The 15000-nt window shown below is 47.6% G+C and overlaps 1 protein-coding gene across 2 annotated transcripts in view; it reads left to right on the top strand.

Moving 5' to 3' along the window:
* Window positions 1-10758: 10758 nt before the first annotated feature.
* Window positions 10759-15000, top strand: part of LOC118893457 (complement C3-like) — a 28093-nt gene continuing 23851 nt past the window's right edge. For both annotated transcript variants that reach the window (XM_036849036.1, XM_036849035.1), the window contains exons 1-7: window positions 10759-10885; window positions 11002-11209; window positions 13025-13199; window positions 13403-13473; window positions 13570-13658; window positions 13741-13823; window positions 14049-14136. In XM_036849036.1, the coding sequence (XP_036704931.1) occupies window positions 10815-10885; window positions 11002-11209; window positions 13025-13199; window positions 13403-13473; window positions 13570-13658; window positions 13741-13823; window positions 14049-14136 (785 nt within the window). In that variant the 5' untranslated portion in view covers window positions 10759-10814. The remainder of the gene's footprint in view (window positions 10886-11001; window positions 11210-13024; window positions 13200-13402; window positions 13474-13569; window positions 13659-13740; window positions 13824-14048; window positions 14137-15000) is intronic.

Here is a 15000-nt window from a genome sequence, read left to right as displayed (position 1 = left end):
GCAGGTTACTGGATAAACAAAATGTGATCCACCCATACAATGGAATATTTATTCAGCCTTAAAAAGGAAGGAGATTCTGACACATGCTACAACATGCATGAACTTTGAGGACATTATGCTGAGCAAAGGAGGCCAGACACAAAAAGGACACATACTGTATGATTCCACTTATATGATGTCCCTAGAGGAGTCAAATTCATAGAGGCAAAGTAGAATGGTGGGTGTCAGGGGCTGGGAGAGGGAGGAACAGGGAGTTAGTGTTGAATGGGGGCAGAGTATCAATTTTGCAAGATAAAGAGTTCTTGGAGATGGATGGTGGTGACAGTTACACAACAACGTGAAGGTACTTATCACTAATGAACTGTACACTTAAAAATGGTGAAGATGGTAAATTTTGTGTCATGTGTATTTTAGCCCAATTTTAAAAAATTTAAATCAATAGGGGTCTCATCTAAACCCCAGAGACAGTGTCCCCAAATTTCTTGGCCCTCCTCTTGAGAATTCGGAAGTGGATGGACTCTGGGCATAAATGCTGGCTCTTCATCTCGTTCAGTGGGTGGCCCTGGGCAAGTGACTCCCCTGATGTCATCTTCTGCCAAGCAGGGTTAGCTATAACAGTGCTGAAACGAAAGTCCTCTGGACCGTTTCATTTCACTTGCAGTTTTTGTTGTGGTTTGTGTTCAAACCTTGGAATGCCAAGCTCTGGGCAAAGTGTTTAATTAATGTTTGCTCTGCAGTTTTATGAGATGAAGCCACTCAGAACGTCCCCATTTGCCAGGGGCAGAGGGGAAGGGGCAGGAATCGAGTCTGGGGCTGTCCAACTCAGTCTATGCTGCTCTTTAGGGGTCTCTCGTGATCTTTTCTAGGAAAAGGGAAACTGAGTCGGGGACCCTCAGAAGAGGTCTCTTTGAGTCATTGCAGAGATAATGGGGGCAATTTAATATTTTTTCAAATCAACTCCACCCTTCCCCTCTCCCATACTGGACTTTTGAAGCAATGTTGGAATACCTGAAAAAGAATATGTGAAAGTAGAGAGTGGTGATGGTTGCACAAGTTTATGAATCCACCAAAAACCACTGAATTGGGCTTCCCTGGTGGCGCAGTGGTTGAGAGTCCGCCTGCCAATGCAGGGGACAGGGGTTCGAGCCCTGGTCTGGGAAGATCCCACATGCCGCGGAGCAACTAGGCCCGTGAGCCACAACTACTGAGCATGCGCGTCTGGAGCCTGTGCTCCGCAACAGGAGAGGCCACGATAGTGAGAGGCCCGCGCACCGCGATGAAGAGTGGCCCCCGCTCGCCGCAACTAGAGAAAGCCCTCGCACAGAAACGAAGACCCAACACGGCTAAAATAAATAAATAAATAAACAAACAAACAAAAAAACACCCCAGGTTCTCCTTCTAAAAAAAAAAAAAAAAAACCCACTGAATTGTGCATTTAAACAGGGCAAATTTTATGGTATATGAATGACATCTCAATTTTTATTTTTTATTTTTTTGGAGTCTATCCCAGTAATTTTATTTCACATGACCTGAATATTGATTTTTTAATTAATTTTTATTGGAGTATAGTTGATTTACAACGTTGTGTTAGTTTCAGGTGTGCAGCAAAGTGATTCAGTTATGCATATACATATATCCACTCTTTTTTAGATTCTGTTCCCATATAGGTCATTACAGAGTATTGAGTAGAGCTCCCTGTGTCAATTTTTAAATTAAATTAATTTTTTAAAAGAATAGATGAAATGCACATGTGCAAGAGGTCTTTACCCAGGAGGCTCACCCCAGGATTACATCAATCAATTTCCACCACCTTTGGCTTCCGGTTATGTTGGGTTCTGCCAGTGGGAGGGGAAAGGCCACGGCGTTTGTCCCTCAAGCTCCTTCCATGCAGGTCACTGTGGATTCGCAGCATCCCTCTATCTCAACCCCAGCTCAAGTTTCTGAGGACCACCCCCTCCTTTTGCCCCTTTCAGCTAAAGATGGTGATGGGACCCCACGGTCGCCAGCAGGGCGTCACGGCTCCTTACCCCCGACCCTTCCCTTAACCATCGTTCCTGTCCTCATCGCTTCCCAAATTACTCACTGTGAGTGTGCTGTCTCTTTCCATCCAAGATGCTGACTGATGTAACATATGCACTTGACAAAGCAGAGGAGCAAAATGCATACACACTAGCCCACCATCAGACTCTACCATTAGAACATTATCGATATTCACTGTCTGCCTCACCCCAAAGGTCTCCACTGTCCTGAATTTTATGTCCAGCATTCTCTTGCTTTAAAAAAAAAAAATCCTTTAGAACTCAATATTCTATAATAACCTATATGGGAAAAGTATCTGAAAAGGAATAGATATATGTATATGTATAACTGAATCACTTTGTTATACACCTGAAACTAACACAACATTGTACATCAACTATACTCCAATAAAAAATAAAGATTAAATTTGAAAAATGTTTTTAAAATTCCTTTAAATAATTTATTTTAAAAGACACATTTATCTCCTTACCAAGAAGAAAAAGCCATCATACCCACCATGAGTGAAGCTGAACTCGATACTTATTTGCAGGTGGCGCGTACAGTATTCCAAACCCCCTACGTATAGACTCTTGGTGCAAGAAAACACCAGACCTTCTCTCCCAGCTTCTCTTGCAGCTAGAGGGTGAGCATGTGATCCTGATTCCACTCTGCAGGTGCACAGGATTTAGAATTGAGAGTTGGCCGCCCACAGAAGGGATCAGGAAGAAGAGAGGTAGCAGAAGGGACAGGAGCGTGGCATTGCCAGTGTTGGCAGCAAAAGCCAGAGCCTCTGGTTGGTTTCAGGGGGATGATTTAAGCTGTGATCTTAGCTGCTGCCCTGCGCTGCCACTTTGTCCCTTTCAATCTTCCAAGGCTGGTGATTCCATGAGCCCTCAGGATCTACCCAAGAAATTCCTTTGCAGCTTAAATCACACTGAGTCAGTTTCTGTTGCATATAAGGAAGAATGATCATCAATCCAGATGGCAACTATAAAAACAAATGCAGTGCGGGGAGGGATGCTGTTATTAAATTCCAGGTGGATGCTATTGGTGACCAGCAGAGACTGGCCAAAGCTCAGAAGGTGATAATAACAAGCTAACCCTTGACTCTTTATTTCTACACTCATGCCCCCACCACCTCATCTTTACATCCTAGCTGCTCAAGCCAAAAATCTTGGCGTCGTCTCTATTTTCTCTCTTTCACATCTCACAGCTAATCTACCAGGAGATCCTGTTCACCTGACCTGCAAAGTATATTCAGAACCAACCACTTCAAAACACCTTCTTGGCCCCTAACCTACTCCAACCACCATGATTTCTCACCTGGAATATTGCACCAGCCTCCTCCTCTTCTGCGTTTTCCTCCCTGCATATAGATATAAAAATATGTTTTGGGCTTCCCTGGTGGCGCAGTGGTTGAGAGTCTGCCTGCCAACGCAGGGGACACGGGTTCGAGCCCTGGTCTGGGAAGATCCCACATGCCGCGGAGCAACTGGGCCCGTGAGCCACAATTACTGAGCCTGCGCGTCTGGAGCCTGTGCTCCGCAACAAGAGAGGCCGCGATAGTGAGAGGCCCGTGCACCACGATGAGGAGTGGCCCACGCTTGCCACAACTAGGGAAGGCCCTTGCACAGAAACGAAGACCCAACACAGCCATAAATAAATTAATTAATTAATTTAAAAAAATCTTTCAAAGAGGTAAAACATTCACAGTGCTTTTAAAAATAAAAAATATATATGAAGAAATATTTTTTAAACAATTCTCTTACCCTCATCTTTCCTCAACTGCCCAATTCCTGATCCCCCACCACTGCCTGTTATAACTTGCATGAGTTATTTATCCAGGTTTTCTTTCTGATTATACAAAGGGGAAAAAAACCTGATGAATGGATAAACTGTGGTATATAGACACAAAGGAATAGTAGTCAGCCTTAAAAAGGAAGGAAATTCTGACATGTGCTACAACATGGATGAACTTTGAAGACATTATGCCTAGCGATATAAGCCAGATATAAAAGGACAGATATATTGTGTGATTCCATTTATATTAGGTACCTAGAGTATGCAAATTCATAGACAGAAAGTAAAATAGTGGTTCAAAGAGGCTGGGAAGGGGGAATGGGGAGTTAGTGTTTAATGGGGACAGAATTTTAGCTTGGGAAGATAAAAAGAGTTCTGGAGATGGATGGTGGTGATGGTGGCACAACAATATGAATGTACTTAATGCCACGGAACTGTACACTCAAAAACGGTCAAAATGGTAAATTTTGTGTTGTGTATATTTTATCACAACTTTAAAAGTAAATATGGGGGCTTCCCTGGTGGCGCAGTGGTTGAGAGTCTGCCTGCCAATGCAGGGGACATGGGTTCGAGCCCTGGTCCGGGAGGATCCCACATGCCGCAGAGCAACTAGGCCCGTGAGCCACAATTACTGAGCCTGCGCGTCTGGAGTCTGTGCTCCGCAACAGGAGAGGCCACGATGATGAGAGGCCCGCGCACCGTGATGAAGAGTGTCCCCCGCTTGCCGCAACTGGAGAAAGCCCTTGCACAGAAACGAAGATCCAACACAGCCATAAATAAATAAATAAATAAATAAATAAAATTAAAAAAAAAAAAGTAAATATGGAGTATTTTAGTGGAAAAACATGAATATTCACTTTTTTTAAACTTTTTCACAAAAAGCAACATACTATACACATAAGTGTGAACTTTGGTTCTTTCCTTGAATAATACGTCTTAGGAGTTTCTCACATCAGCCCGAGAAGACTTCCTCATTCTTTGGTTCAGCTGCAATATATTCCACTGTGTAGATGGACAATAATTTATGCAACTGATCCTGTAGTGATGAATCTTTGGGCTCTCTTCAAACTTTGGCTATGATAGAAATGACTGCAATGAATAGCCTTGTGTTTATACATCGTTTCACACGTGTGCAAGCATTTCTGTCATGGGATTAATTGGCCAAAGAAACTAAGCATTTGTAATTTTTATGAACATCACCAATTTCACCTCTACTGGGGAGGACTGATGTCCACATGTTAACATGCTTACTTCCCCACAGCCTCACCATACTGGGCGTTATCGATCTTCCAAAGTTTTGCTGATCTAATGCATAAAAATTAGTATCTCACATTCCTCTTATTTTAACTTGCATTGCTCTTATCATGAGTGAGGCCCAGTGTCTTTTAGTGCATTAAAGAATATTTGTGTTTTATTTTTTGTGGACATCCTGACTACAACTTTTGCTCAATTTTTTTCCCTATGGGATTGTTTATATTTTATTATTAATTCTTAGAAACTCTTTACATATTATGAACATCAAGGGGTCTATAGTAGGAAGTGCAGATACCTTTTCTCAGTTTTTTTTTAAACTTTTCTGTGGTGGTATTTGGTCTTATTTTTATGCTGTGGAATTATTCATCTTTGTCGTCGTTGTTACTTTTGGACTTCGAGTCATAGGAACAAAGGACATCCCCAGACTAATTTTTTAACACAGAAAGAAAATGTCACTCCCCTTTTCAAAACTCTCCACTGGTTCTCTCTCTAACTTAGATTCAGATCCACAGCGATGTGGCCTCCTACACGATCTGATTCCTGAATATTCAGCTCAGATTATATCCCACTCTCTCCCTATCAGTCACTCCATTCCCAGAACACGGACCTCCTTGCTGTTTCTTAAACGCTCCACACACACTTCCACCTCAGGGCCTTTGCACTTGCTCTTCCCTCTGCCCAGAATAATTTTCCCAGATATCCACATGTCTCCCTCCTTCAACTCATATAGGGACTCAAATGTCACCTCCTCAGAGAGGCCCCCTCTCTATCCCCTGAACCTGCTTTTTTTTTTTTAATTTAATTTTATTTATTTTATTTTTGGCTGTGCTGGGTCTTCGTTGCTGTGTGCGGGCTTTCTCTAGTTGCGGTGAGCGGGGGCTACTCTTTGTTGCAGTGTGTGGGTTTCTCATTGTGTGGCTTCTCTTGTTGCGGAGCACAGGCTCTAGGCACGTGGGCTTCAGTAGTTGTGGCCTGCGGGCTCTAGAGTGCAGGCTCAGTAGTTGTGGCACATGGGCTTAGTTGCTCCGCGGCATGTGGGATCTTCCCGGGCCAGGGCTCAAACCCATGTCCCCTGCATTGGCAGGCAGATTCTTAACCACTGCGCCAACAGGGAAGTCCCATCCAATTATTCTTAATTTACTGAAACTTTTTTGGTCTCAGCCTAAATACCACTTCCTTCGGGAAGCCTTCCTTGACTCCCCAGGCTAGATGAGATAGCAGGCTCCTCTGGGCCCTTGCAGCTTCTTATTTATGGGTAGTTCTCCCTGGCCCGGCTGTGAGCTCTGTGGGGACACATATCATTGAAATTCCATGGTGCTTTCAGACCCAGTAATCAACCCCAAACATGATTGCTAAATTATTCTTTCTCCCCTCTTAGCAATAAGCTTCTCTTGAAAACTCTCACTGCCTTCAGAAACCTCCTTTGACCAGCAGAGGAGGCATGCGATTCCCTTAGGGATCTGGAAGCAAAGCCAGTTCTTGAAGCCCTGAGGAAACCAAGAAATGACCCAAGGAGCCGTGGCTGGGACTGGAATTGACCAAACTGGGCACATCCCGGCATACCGTCCACGCTAAGAAGCTCCTGACACCTCCTACCAGAGCGATCAACTGTACCTCTCTGAGCCTGTTTCCTCATCCGTAGAATGGAAGAGTTGGTGGAGAGAAAGTCCCAGTAAGTGCAGGAACTTAGTAGGTGTACCATCAATGACAGACATTCGTTGTTATGTCGCTATGGGTGTTATTCCTTGACCCCTGGGTCCTGCCCAGCTTTTCCCGGGGAAGCCTCGGGCTGGAAGCCCAGGAGGAGGGGGAGAAAACAGAGGGCACACATCCCTGCAAGGCCGCCCCGCCCGCCCCGGCCTCGCTGCAAACCGGGCGTCCCAGGGAGGGGAAGGCGGGCGGAATGTGAGCGGCAGCAGCAGCTGCTCTAGGCTAGAGGCCAAAGTCCCCTCCCTCCTCCACTGACATTCCTGCGGGAGGAGGCCGAGCGCTTCTCTGCGTCTGGCCGGAGGTTCGCTGGCGCCCTCTCGTGGTCAAGTTCGAGAGGTTCGACTTGACCACTGACAGCTGCCAGCAGACCTGGGGGGAGCCCATAGCTACTCTCCCGACCTCCTACCCTCCTTGGGCTCCCTCTTTGTTTTGTTTTTTTGTTTTTTAAATTTATTTATTTATTTATTTATGTTTGGCTGTGTTGGGTCTTCGTTTCTGTGCTAGGGCTTTCTCTAGTTGTGGCAAGCGGGGTCCACTCTTCATCGCGATGCGCGGGCCTCTCACTATCGCGGCCTCTCGTTGCAGAGCACAGGCTCCAGACGCGCAGGCTCAGTAGTTGTGGCTCACGGGCCTAGTTGCTCCGCGGCATGTGGGATCCTCCCAGAACCAGGGCTCGAACCCAGAACCAGGGCTCGAACCCTTGTCCCCTGCATTGGCAGGCAGATTCTCAACCACTGCGCCACCAGGGAAGCCCTGTTTTGTTTTTTAATTGAAGTACAGTTGATTTACAATGTTGTGTTAGTTTCTGGTATATAGCAAAGTGATTATATATATATATATATATATATATATATATATATATATATATATACTTTTTCATATTTTTTTCATTACGGTTTATCACAGGATACTGACTGTAGTTCCCTGTGCTATACAGCAGGACCTCGTTGTTTATCTATTTTATATATAATGGTTTGTATCTGCTAATTTGGGCTCCCTCTCAAACCTGGATTCAGAAGCTCAGTTCCATCTCTTTACCTGCTGTGTGACCCTGAGCAAGTCACTTAACCTCTCTGTGCCTCAGTTTCCTAGGTGTACAGTATTGGGCAGGACACTTCATTCTGCGATTTTTTCACCTGCAAAATGGGTCAATGGGTCATTAGATTGCTGAGAGGATTCAAAGAGAGAGTCCAGGTGAATGCGGCTACAGTAAATATCCACTCCATGAGGGGAGGGGTTTCCATCCTGTTCACTGCTGTGTCCCCAGCAACAAAGCCAGCCATGCAGTAGGTGCTCAAATTTATTTTATTTATTTCATTATTAATTATTGAGCAAATGCTTATCATTCTTCTTTTGGGGGACCTGGACTGGGGTGGGGTGGAGGGATCAGGTGCATGAGATATGAATTCCTGCTATCACTCATTCACTCAGCATCCATTTTTTACTCCATCCATTAGTTCACCGGGTGGCAAGGCTATATCCCAAAGGACCCCACGCTAGTTGTTTTCCTGCCTCCTCTGCTGCTCATTGGTACCCAAGGGCAGTTTTCCCTTCCTGGACCCACCTCCAAGTCAAAATAGAAACTCAAGGGAATTCCCTGACGGTCCAGTTGTTAGGACGCTAACCACTTCCACTGCAGGAGGAACGGGTTCGATCCCTAGTCAGAAACTAAGATCCCAGAAGCCTTGCAGTGTGGCCTAAATAAATAAATAAATAAGTTCTGCTTACTGCTAAAAAAAATAAAATAAAAAAGGAAAGAAAAGAAACTCAAGAGACCTCTGCAGGCCTGAGTGTGCTGCAAAGAGGCTTGGATGCACCTACCTGGTAAAGATTACCACTCGGGGGACAGACACTGGCACTGAGGAAGGAGCCCAGACTGGAGAGAAAGGTGAGAATAAAGCCTCTGCAGCCCCTCACCTTTGGATATCCCCCATCCTGGACACCTGGGAGCCCCTAGGATGGGGGTAGGGATGTGGATACCTGGTATACGGATGAAGATGTGAATGGGGGGAACTCACCCCCAGCCAAGAGAGAGCTGAACAGAACCAGTGGAGGTTCCCTGAGAGCCTGGGACAGCGGTGGAATATGCCACCCCAAATGGACACCAGTGTTCTAGAACTTTCTAAATTAGGTCTCACCTGCATCCCTGATCCAGGCTTTAATTCAATTCTGTTGATTTTTTGCTTCATAAGAGATTGTTTACCATAGACTTAAGAGCATTACCCATCCTCATGGTTCACCTGCCTGACCCGGGGTAAGTTGCTCATCCTCTCGGGGCCTCGGTTTCCTCATTTGTACAATGGGTGGTAATCCTTACTTCAGCTGTGAGACTTCCGTGAGTGTACATAGAGCATGTAGAACAGTGTCTTGCCCACAGTAGGTGCACGATAAATGCCTGAGGAATAAATGACTACCCCCTTCGTGTCTGACACACTCGGTTTCCCAAATCTCTACAAACATAGAGTCTGGAAAGTGGGCACACGGTGAACCCAAGTCACGGGAGGCTATGAGGTTTAAGGAGAAAGTAAGTTCTCAAAAAATGTCCACTCCAGGGACTTCCCTGGTGGCGCAGTGGTTAAGAATCCACCTGCCAATGCAGGAGACATGGGTTGGAGCCCTGGTCCAGGAAGATCCCACATGCCGTGGAGCAACTAAGCCCGTGCACCACAACTACTGAGCCTGCGCTCAAGAGCCCGCAAGCCACAACTACTGAGCCCATGTGACACAACTACTGAAGCCCGCACGCCTAGAGCCCATGCTCTGCAACAAGACAAGCCACCGCAATGAGAAGCACGTGCACCGCAACGAAGAGTAACCCCCCACTCACCGCAACTAGAGAAAGCCCCCTCACGGCAACGAAGACCCAACGCAGCCAAAAATAAAAATAAATAAAATAAATAAATTCATTTTAAAAAAAAGCCTATTTCACACAAGCAGCAACTTTGTCTATTGTGGTCACTGCCGTGTCCTCAGCATGCTAAGTAGGGCCAAGCTTGTAGTAAATATTTAACGAATTTTTGTGGGATAAATGTATATTATCATTGTTCGGGGTGGTCTGGGTCCCTCCAACAGGCAAGACTCTCCAAGCTGGCAGCATTGACTTCACTGAAGAAGAAAGAACCAGACAAACTTGTCTGCAGCCCCACCTGCTTCGAAGGGGCAGACACCACAAATTGGGTTCAACGTCTTTAATAGGGCATATTAAACAGCCAGTGAGAATTATTTCTGGCCAGAGAAAGCCTTCTTCCAGGAATGCTTCAAGCAAGATATGTTTTCCTCCCCGGTTTAATATGTATAATTCGCCTGTTGGGAAAGGAGCCCGGAGAGACTGGCATGATTTAGGAACAATAGACAGTGGACGATCTACCAAGTGTGATCGGCTCCTGCAAGGAAGGAGAAAAGCCATGCAATACATGCTGGGCTCAGAAAGATCTGAAACCCGGTAAGAGCGTTTGACCCATGCATTTCCCAGAAGCTTCCACTACAGTGGGTCCCCGGGGTCAGATGGCTAAATGCCATATGGCTGATAATGCCTGTGATTGGGAAATGAAAACATAATGCCTGCATTGCCCTACTTGGAACAACTACCCCAGAAACTCTCGCCAGTTTCACAAGGGCAGAGGAGGGGACAGTCCTCTTTCCTCCTGCCCCTACCAGCCAATCCCAGCCAAGCCCTGAGTGCATGCCCAGGGCCACATGGCCCAGGCTCCCTGCTGGGGGAGGAGAGGGCTTCAGGATGAGAACCCATGGCTGATGGGAAAGGCAGCCCTCCTAACACCCTGGCCCCCAAGGCGTGGGTGGGGCCTGGAACACTTCTCAATGCAACTGTCCCCAGCCCCCCATCCTGCGGAGGATTGGCTGAGGAGGGCGGAGCAGCCCTCTCGTCACCCATTGGATTTATGGGAATTTCCTCCCCATGTTCATTTAGATATTAACTCGGCCAGGGTAAGCCAAGGCAAACAGACCAGAGCTGGGGTGAACAAGAGGACAGGCATCTGTGGCCTGTGGCCCCACATTGTCCTCCCACCGCCATGGATGTGCCCTGGTTCCTAGGATTGATCCTACTCCTCCTGGGGACCCCCGTTGCCCACGCTGAGCCGCTGTGAGTCTGGAGAACTGAGGGGACATCTGCCATCCGTATGATTCCCTGCATGTGACCCCCGTCCATCACTTCCACCACTTGAGTCCCCCTGTGCTCCCATGTTTGTCTGCTGGCAGGTACATCCTGGTGACCCCCCGGGTCCTGCGGGTCGGCAGCCCGGAGAACATCCACGTGCAGGCTCACTCGGACTCCACAGAGCCCCTCACCAGGCCCCTCAAGGTGAACCTCACCGTGTGGGATTTCCCCATGAAGAAGATGCCAGTGGCTAGGGCTCAGCTCGTTCTCTCACCAGAAAACCACTTTATGGACCAGGCACCAGTGACGGTGGGTGACAGGCCGGGTTGGGTGGCCATAAAGGGAATCTCTGCGTCAGCAGCAAGCATAGAGAGGGGCAGACTCTAGAGGGACTTCCCAAGAGGCACACTGGAGAAGAGATGCAGGGCCTGTGGGGCTTCCCTGGCAGTCCAGTGGTGGGGACTTCACCTTCCACTGAAGGGGGTGCAGGTTCGATCCCTGGTCAGGGAACTAGGATCCCACATGTCTCACAGCCAAAAAACCAAAACATAAAATAGAAGCAGTATTGTAGCAGGTTCAATAAGGTCTTTGAAAATGATCCACATCAAAAAAAAAAGAGATGCAAGGCCTGGATATAGTTACTGCTCCTCTTATGTCCTATCCATTTTTTTAAATTGAAGTATAGTTGATTTACAATGTTGTGTTAATTTCTGCTGTACAGCAAAGTGAGTCAGTTATATATACATTCTTTTTTTTTTTAACATCTTTATTGGAGTATAATTGCTTTACAATGGTGTGTTAGTTTCTGCTGTATAACAAAGTGAATCAGCTATACATATACATATATCCCCATATCTCCTCCCTCTTGCGTCTCCCTCCCACCCTCCCTATCCCACCCCTCTAGGTGACACAAAGCACCGAGCTGATCTCCCTGTGCTATGCGGCTGCTTCCCACTAGCTAGCTATTTTACATTTAGTACTGTATATATGTCAGTGCCACTCTCTCACTTCGTCCCAGCTTACCCTTCCCCTTCCCCGTGTCCTCAAGTCCATTCTCTACATCTGTGTCCTTATTCCTGTCCTGCCCCTAGGTTCTTCAGAACTCTTTTTTTTTTTTTTAAGATTCCATATATATGTGTTAGCATATGGTATTTGTTTTTCTCTTTCTGACTTACTTCACTCTGTATGACAGACTCTAGGTGCATCCACCTTACTACAAATAACTCAATTTCGTTTCTTTTTATGGCTGAGTAATATTCCATTGTATATATGTGCCACATCTTTATCCATTCATCTGTTCTTTTTCTTATTCTTTACCATTATGGTTTTTTTTTTTTTTTTTTTTTTTTTTTTTTTTTTAACACAGTAAAGCAGGAATGCCTTTTTTATTTGTTTATTTATTTATTTATTTATTTTATGGCTGTGTTGGGTCTTCGTTTCTCTGCGAGGGCTTTCTCTAGTTGTGGCAAGTGGGGGCCACTCTTCATCGCGGTGCGCGGGCCTCTCACTATTGCGGCCTCTCTTTTTGCGGAGCACAGGCTCCAGATGCGCAGGCTCAGTAGTTGTGGCTCACGGGCCCAGTTGCTCCACGGCATGTGGGATCTTCCCAGACCAGGACTCGAACCCGTGTCCCCTGCATTGGCAGGCGGATTCTCAACCACTGCGCCACCAGGGAAGCCCACCATTATGGTTTATCACAGGATATTGAATACAGTTCCCTGTGGTATACAGTAGGCCCTTGTTGTTTATCCATTCTATATATACCAGTTTGCATGTCCTATCCATTTAGAAATTCAAAGTCCCGTAGGTCTGGGCTCCGAGAAAGGCCTCGATTAGTCTGTATAACGTCTCTGTGTGAATTAATAAAAGGCGCCCTCTGCTGGTAGTCTGGGAAACTGAGCCTGAACGGGATCGCATCCCCCCTCCCCCCAACCCCCAACCCCCCCGCGCTGGGCTGGATGCCCTTGTTCAGTAGCAACCTGGGCGGCACACGTGGGGACCTTGCTCCCAAGGGCAGAACCAGAGAGCTCCCATTCAATTGCTTCTCCAAGATCTGGTCCAGGGCTTTGCCCGCAGGGATGGAGACCCCAGCAGGCCCTGAGGAGTGTGGGCATCTCTCCCCAGATTCCCGAGAGCCTGGTCTACCCGCCACAACCAGGAACTCAGTACGTCATCATCCAGGCAACCTGGGCACCCACCTCGGCCTCCGCATTAATGGAGAAGCTGGTGCTGGTAGCTCCCCACGCTGGCTACATCTTCATCCAGACAGATAAGACCATCTACACTCCTGAGCAACTGGGTACAGCCCCCAGGCACTTGGCCTGGGGCAGGCGCTGACTCTCATCCCCAGTTTCCCCCATGCCCACATGTTCCACCTCCCAGGGTGTCCTTCTGTCCAAGCACCACCCCCCCCCCCCCCCCCCGCTGCCTGAGATCCTAATGACTGTACCCACCCCCTCTCCAAACTCTATCCCATGCTCAGAGTTTTCCCTCCTCCTCCAGTTCAATACCGGGTGTACACTGTGAACCACAGGATGGATCCTGTGCCCAGGACGTTCACTCTGGACATCAAGGTGACCTCTCCTGAGGGGAGGGCGGATCCCAGACACTGGGGTTATATCACATGCTGAAGGCCTGGGGCATGAACCAACCACCCCCGATCCCCGCAGAACCCGGAGGGGATCACTGTGATCAGCCAGGATCTCCTGGCCAAGGACAGTGTCTTCGCGAACTCCTTCCGCCTCCCAGAGCTCATCAGGTGCCCTGTTGGGAACCCTAGGGGTGGAGGGAGGGAGGTTCTCCTTCTCAGGCTCCATCTCTCCTAACTCTCTGTGCCTCAGTCTTGGGACCTGGAGCATCGAAGCCAGATACCAAAGTGCACCCGAGCAGAAGTTCAAGGCAAACTTTGAAGTGAAGGAGTTTGGTGAGAAGGGTGTGCCAGGGTAGACAAGGTGGATCACGCAAGGACCGGGGCTGGAAATGCAAAGGAGGTCTCATGGTGCACCTACTGTGTGCCAGGGCCTGAGGACTATGTGCTCCAGCCCTTGGGGGCTGCCAGAATCACTGAGGAAGCAGCGAGTGGGGCAGGGAGGGGACGGGGGGGATGACAGTGAAACGCTGAGGGTGACACTCTCTTTACTGCACCCAGTGCTCCCATCTTTTGAGGTCCAGCTGACACCAAACAAGACTTTCTTCTACCTCAACGATGAGGCCCTGGGTGTGAATATCCAGGCCCGGTGAGTTCCTTTACCCCCAGCCTGGCCAGAGGACCAGAAATGCCAAAAAACTGAATGGGTAGAGAGAAATGAGCCACTTCTGTAGCTCTTAGGGTATAGGAGAGGCACTCTCTGCCACCCATGAGACATTCTTGTCCCGCGCGGTTATGCAGACCATCCCTTCAGGTCTCTGGGGTTGTACAGGCCACCTTATCTACCTAATGGAGTTATACGACATCTCATGGTTTGGACCATCTCTAAAGGTCCAAGAGGTTGCATAGGCACCTTTGCCATCTTGTGAGGTTGTCCAGACCATCTCTGAAGTTCTGTGAAATTGCAAATGTCACATATGTTGCCTTATGGAATTTACAGACCATCCCCACAACTTTGCAAGGCTGCACAGGCCATATTGTCCACCTAGGGTTGTAAGGGCCATATCTGCCACTTCTTGACATTATACAGACCATTTCTGCAGCTCTATCATGCTATACAGGTCACCTAGACTGCCTGACGAGGCTTCACAGGCCACCTTTGCCATCCCAGGGGTTGTTCAGATTTCTTTCTTTCTTTCTTTTTTTTTTTTTTTTTGTCTGCATTGGGTCTTCTTTGCTGTGTGCGGGCTTTCTCTAGTTGCATCGAGCAGGAGCTACTCTTCACTGTGGTGCACGGGCTTCTCATTGCGGTGGCTTCTCTTGTTGCAGAGCACAGGCTCTAGGCATGCAGACTTCAGTAGTTGTGGCACACGGGCTTAGTTGCTCCACGGCATGTGGAATCAAACCCGTGTCCCCTGCATTGGCAGGGGGATTCTTAACCACTGCGCCACCAGGGAAGTCCTTGTTCAGATTTCTCTGTGGCTCCATATGGCTGTACAGCCTACCTCTACCA

This window comes from Balaenoptera musculus, chromosome 3 (assembly GCF_009873245.2).
Source record: "Balaenoptera musculus isolate JJ_BM4_2016_0621 chromosome 3, mBalMus1.pri.v3, whole genome shotgun sequence".
Taxonomy (NCBI): domain Eukaryota; kingdom Metazoa; phylum Chordata; class Mammalia; order Artiodactyla; family Balaenopteridae; genus Balaenoptera; species Balaenoptera musculus.
Note: the sequence above shows the minus strand (reverse complement) of the source record. Positions and strands in the feature narration are given on the sequence as shown.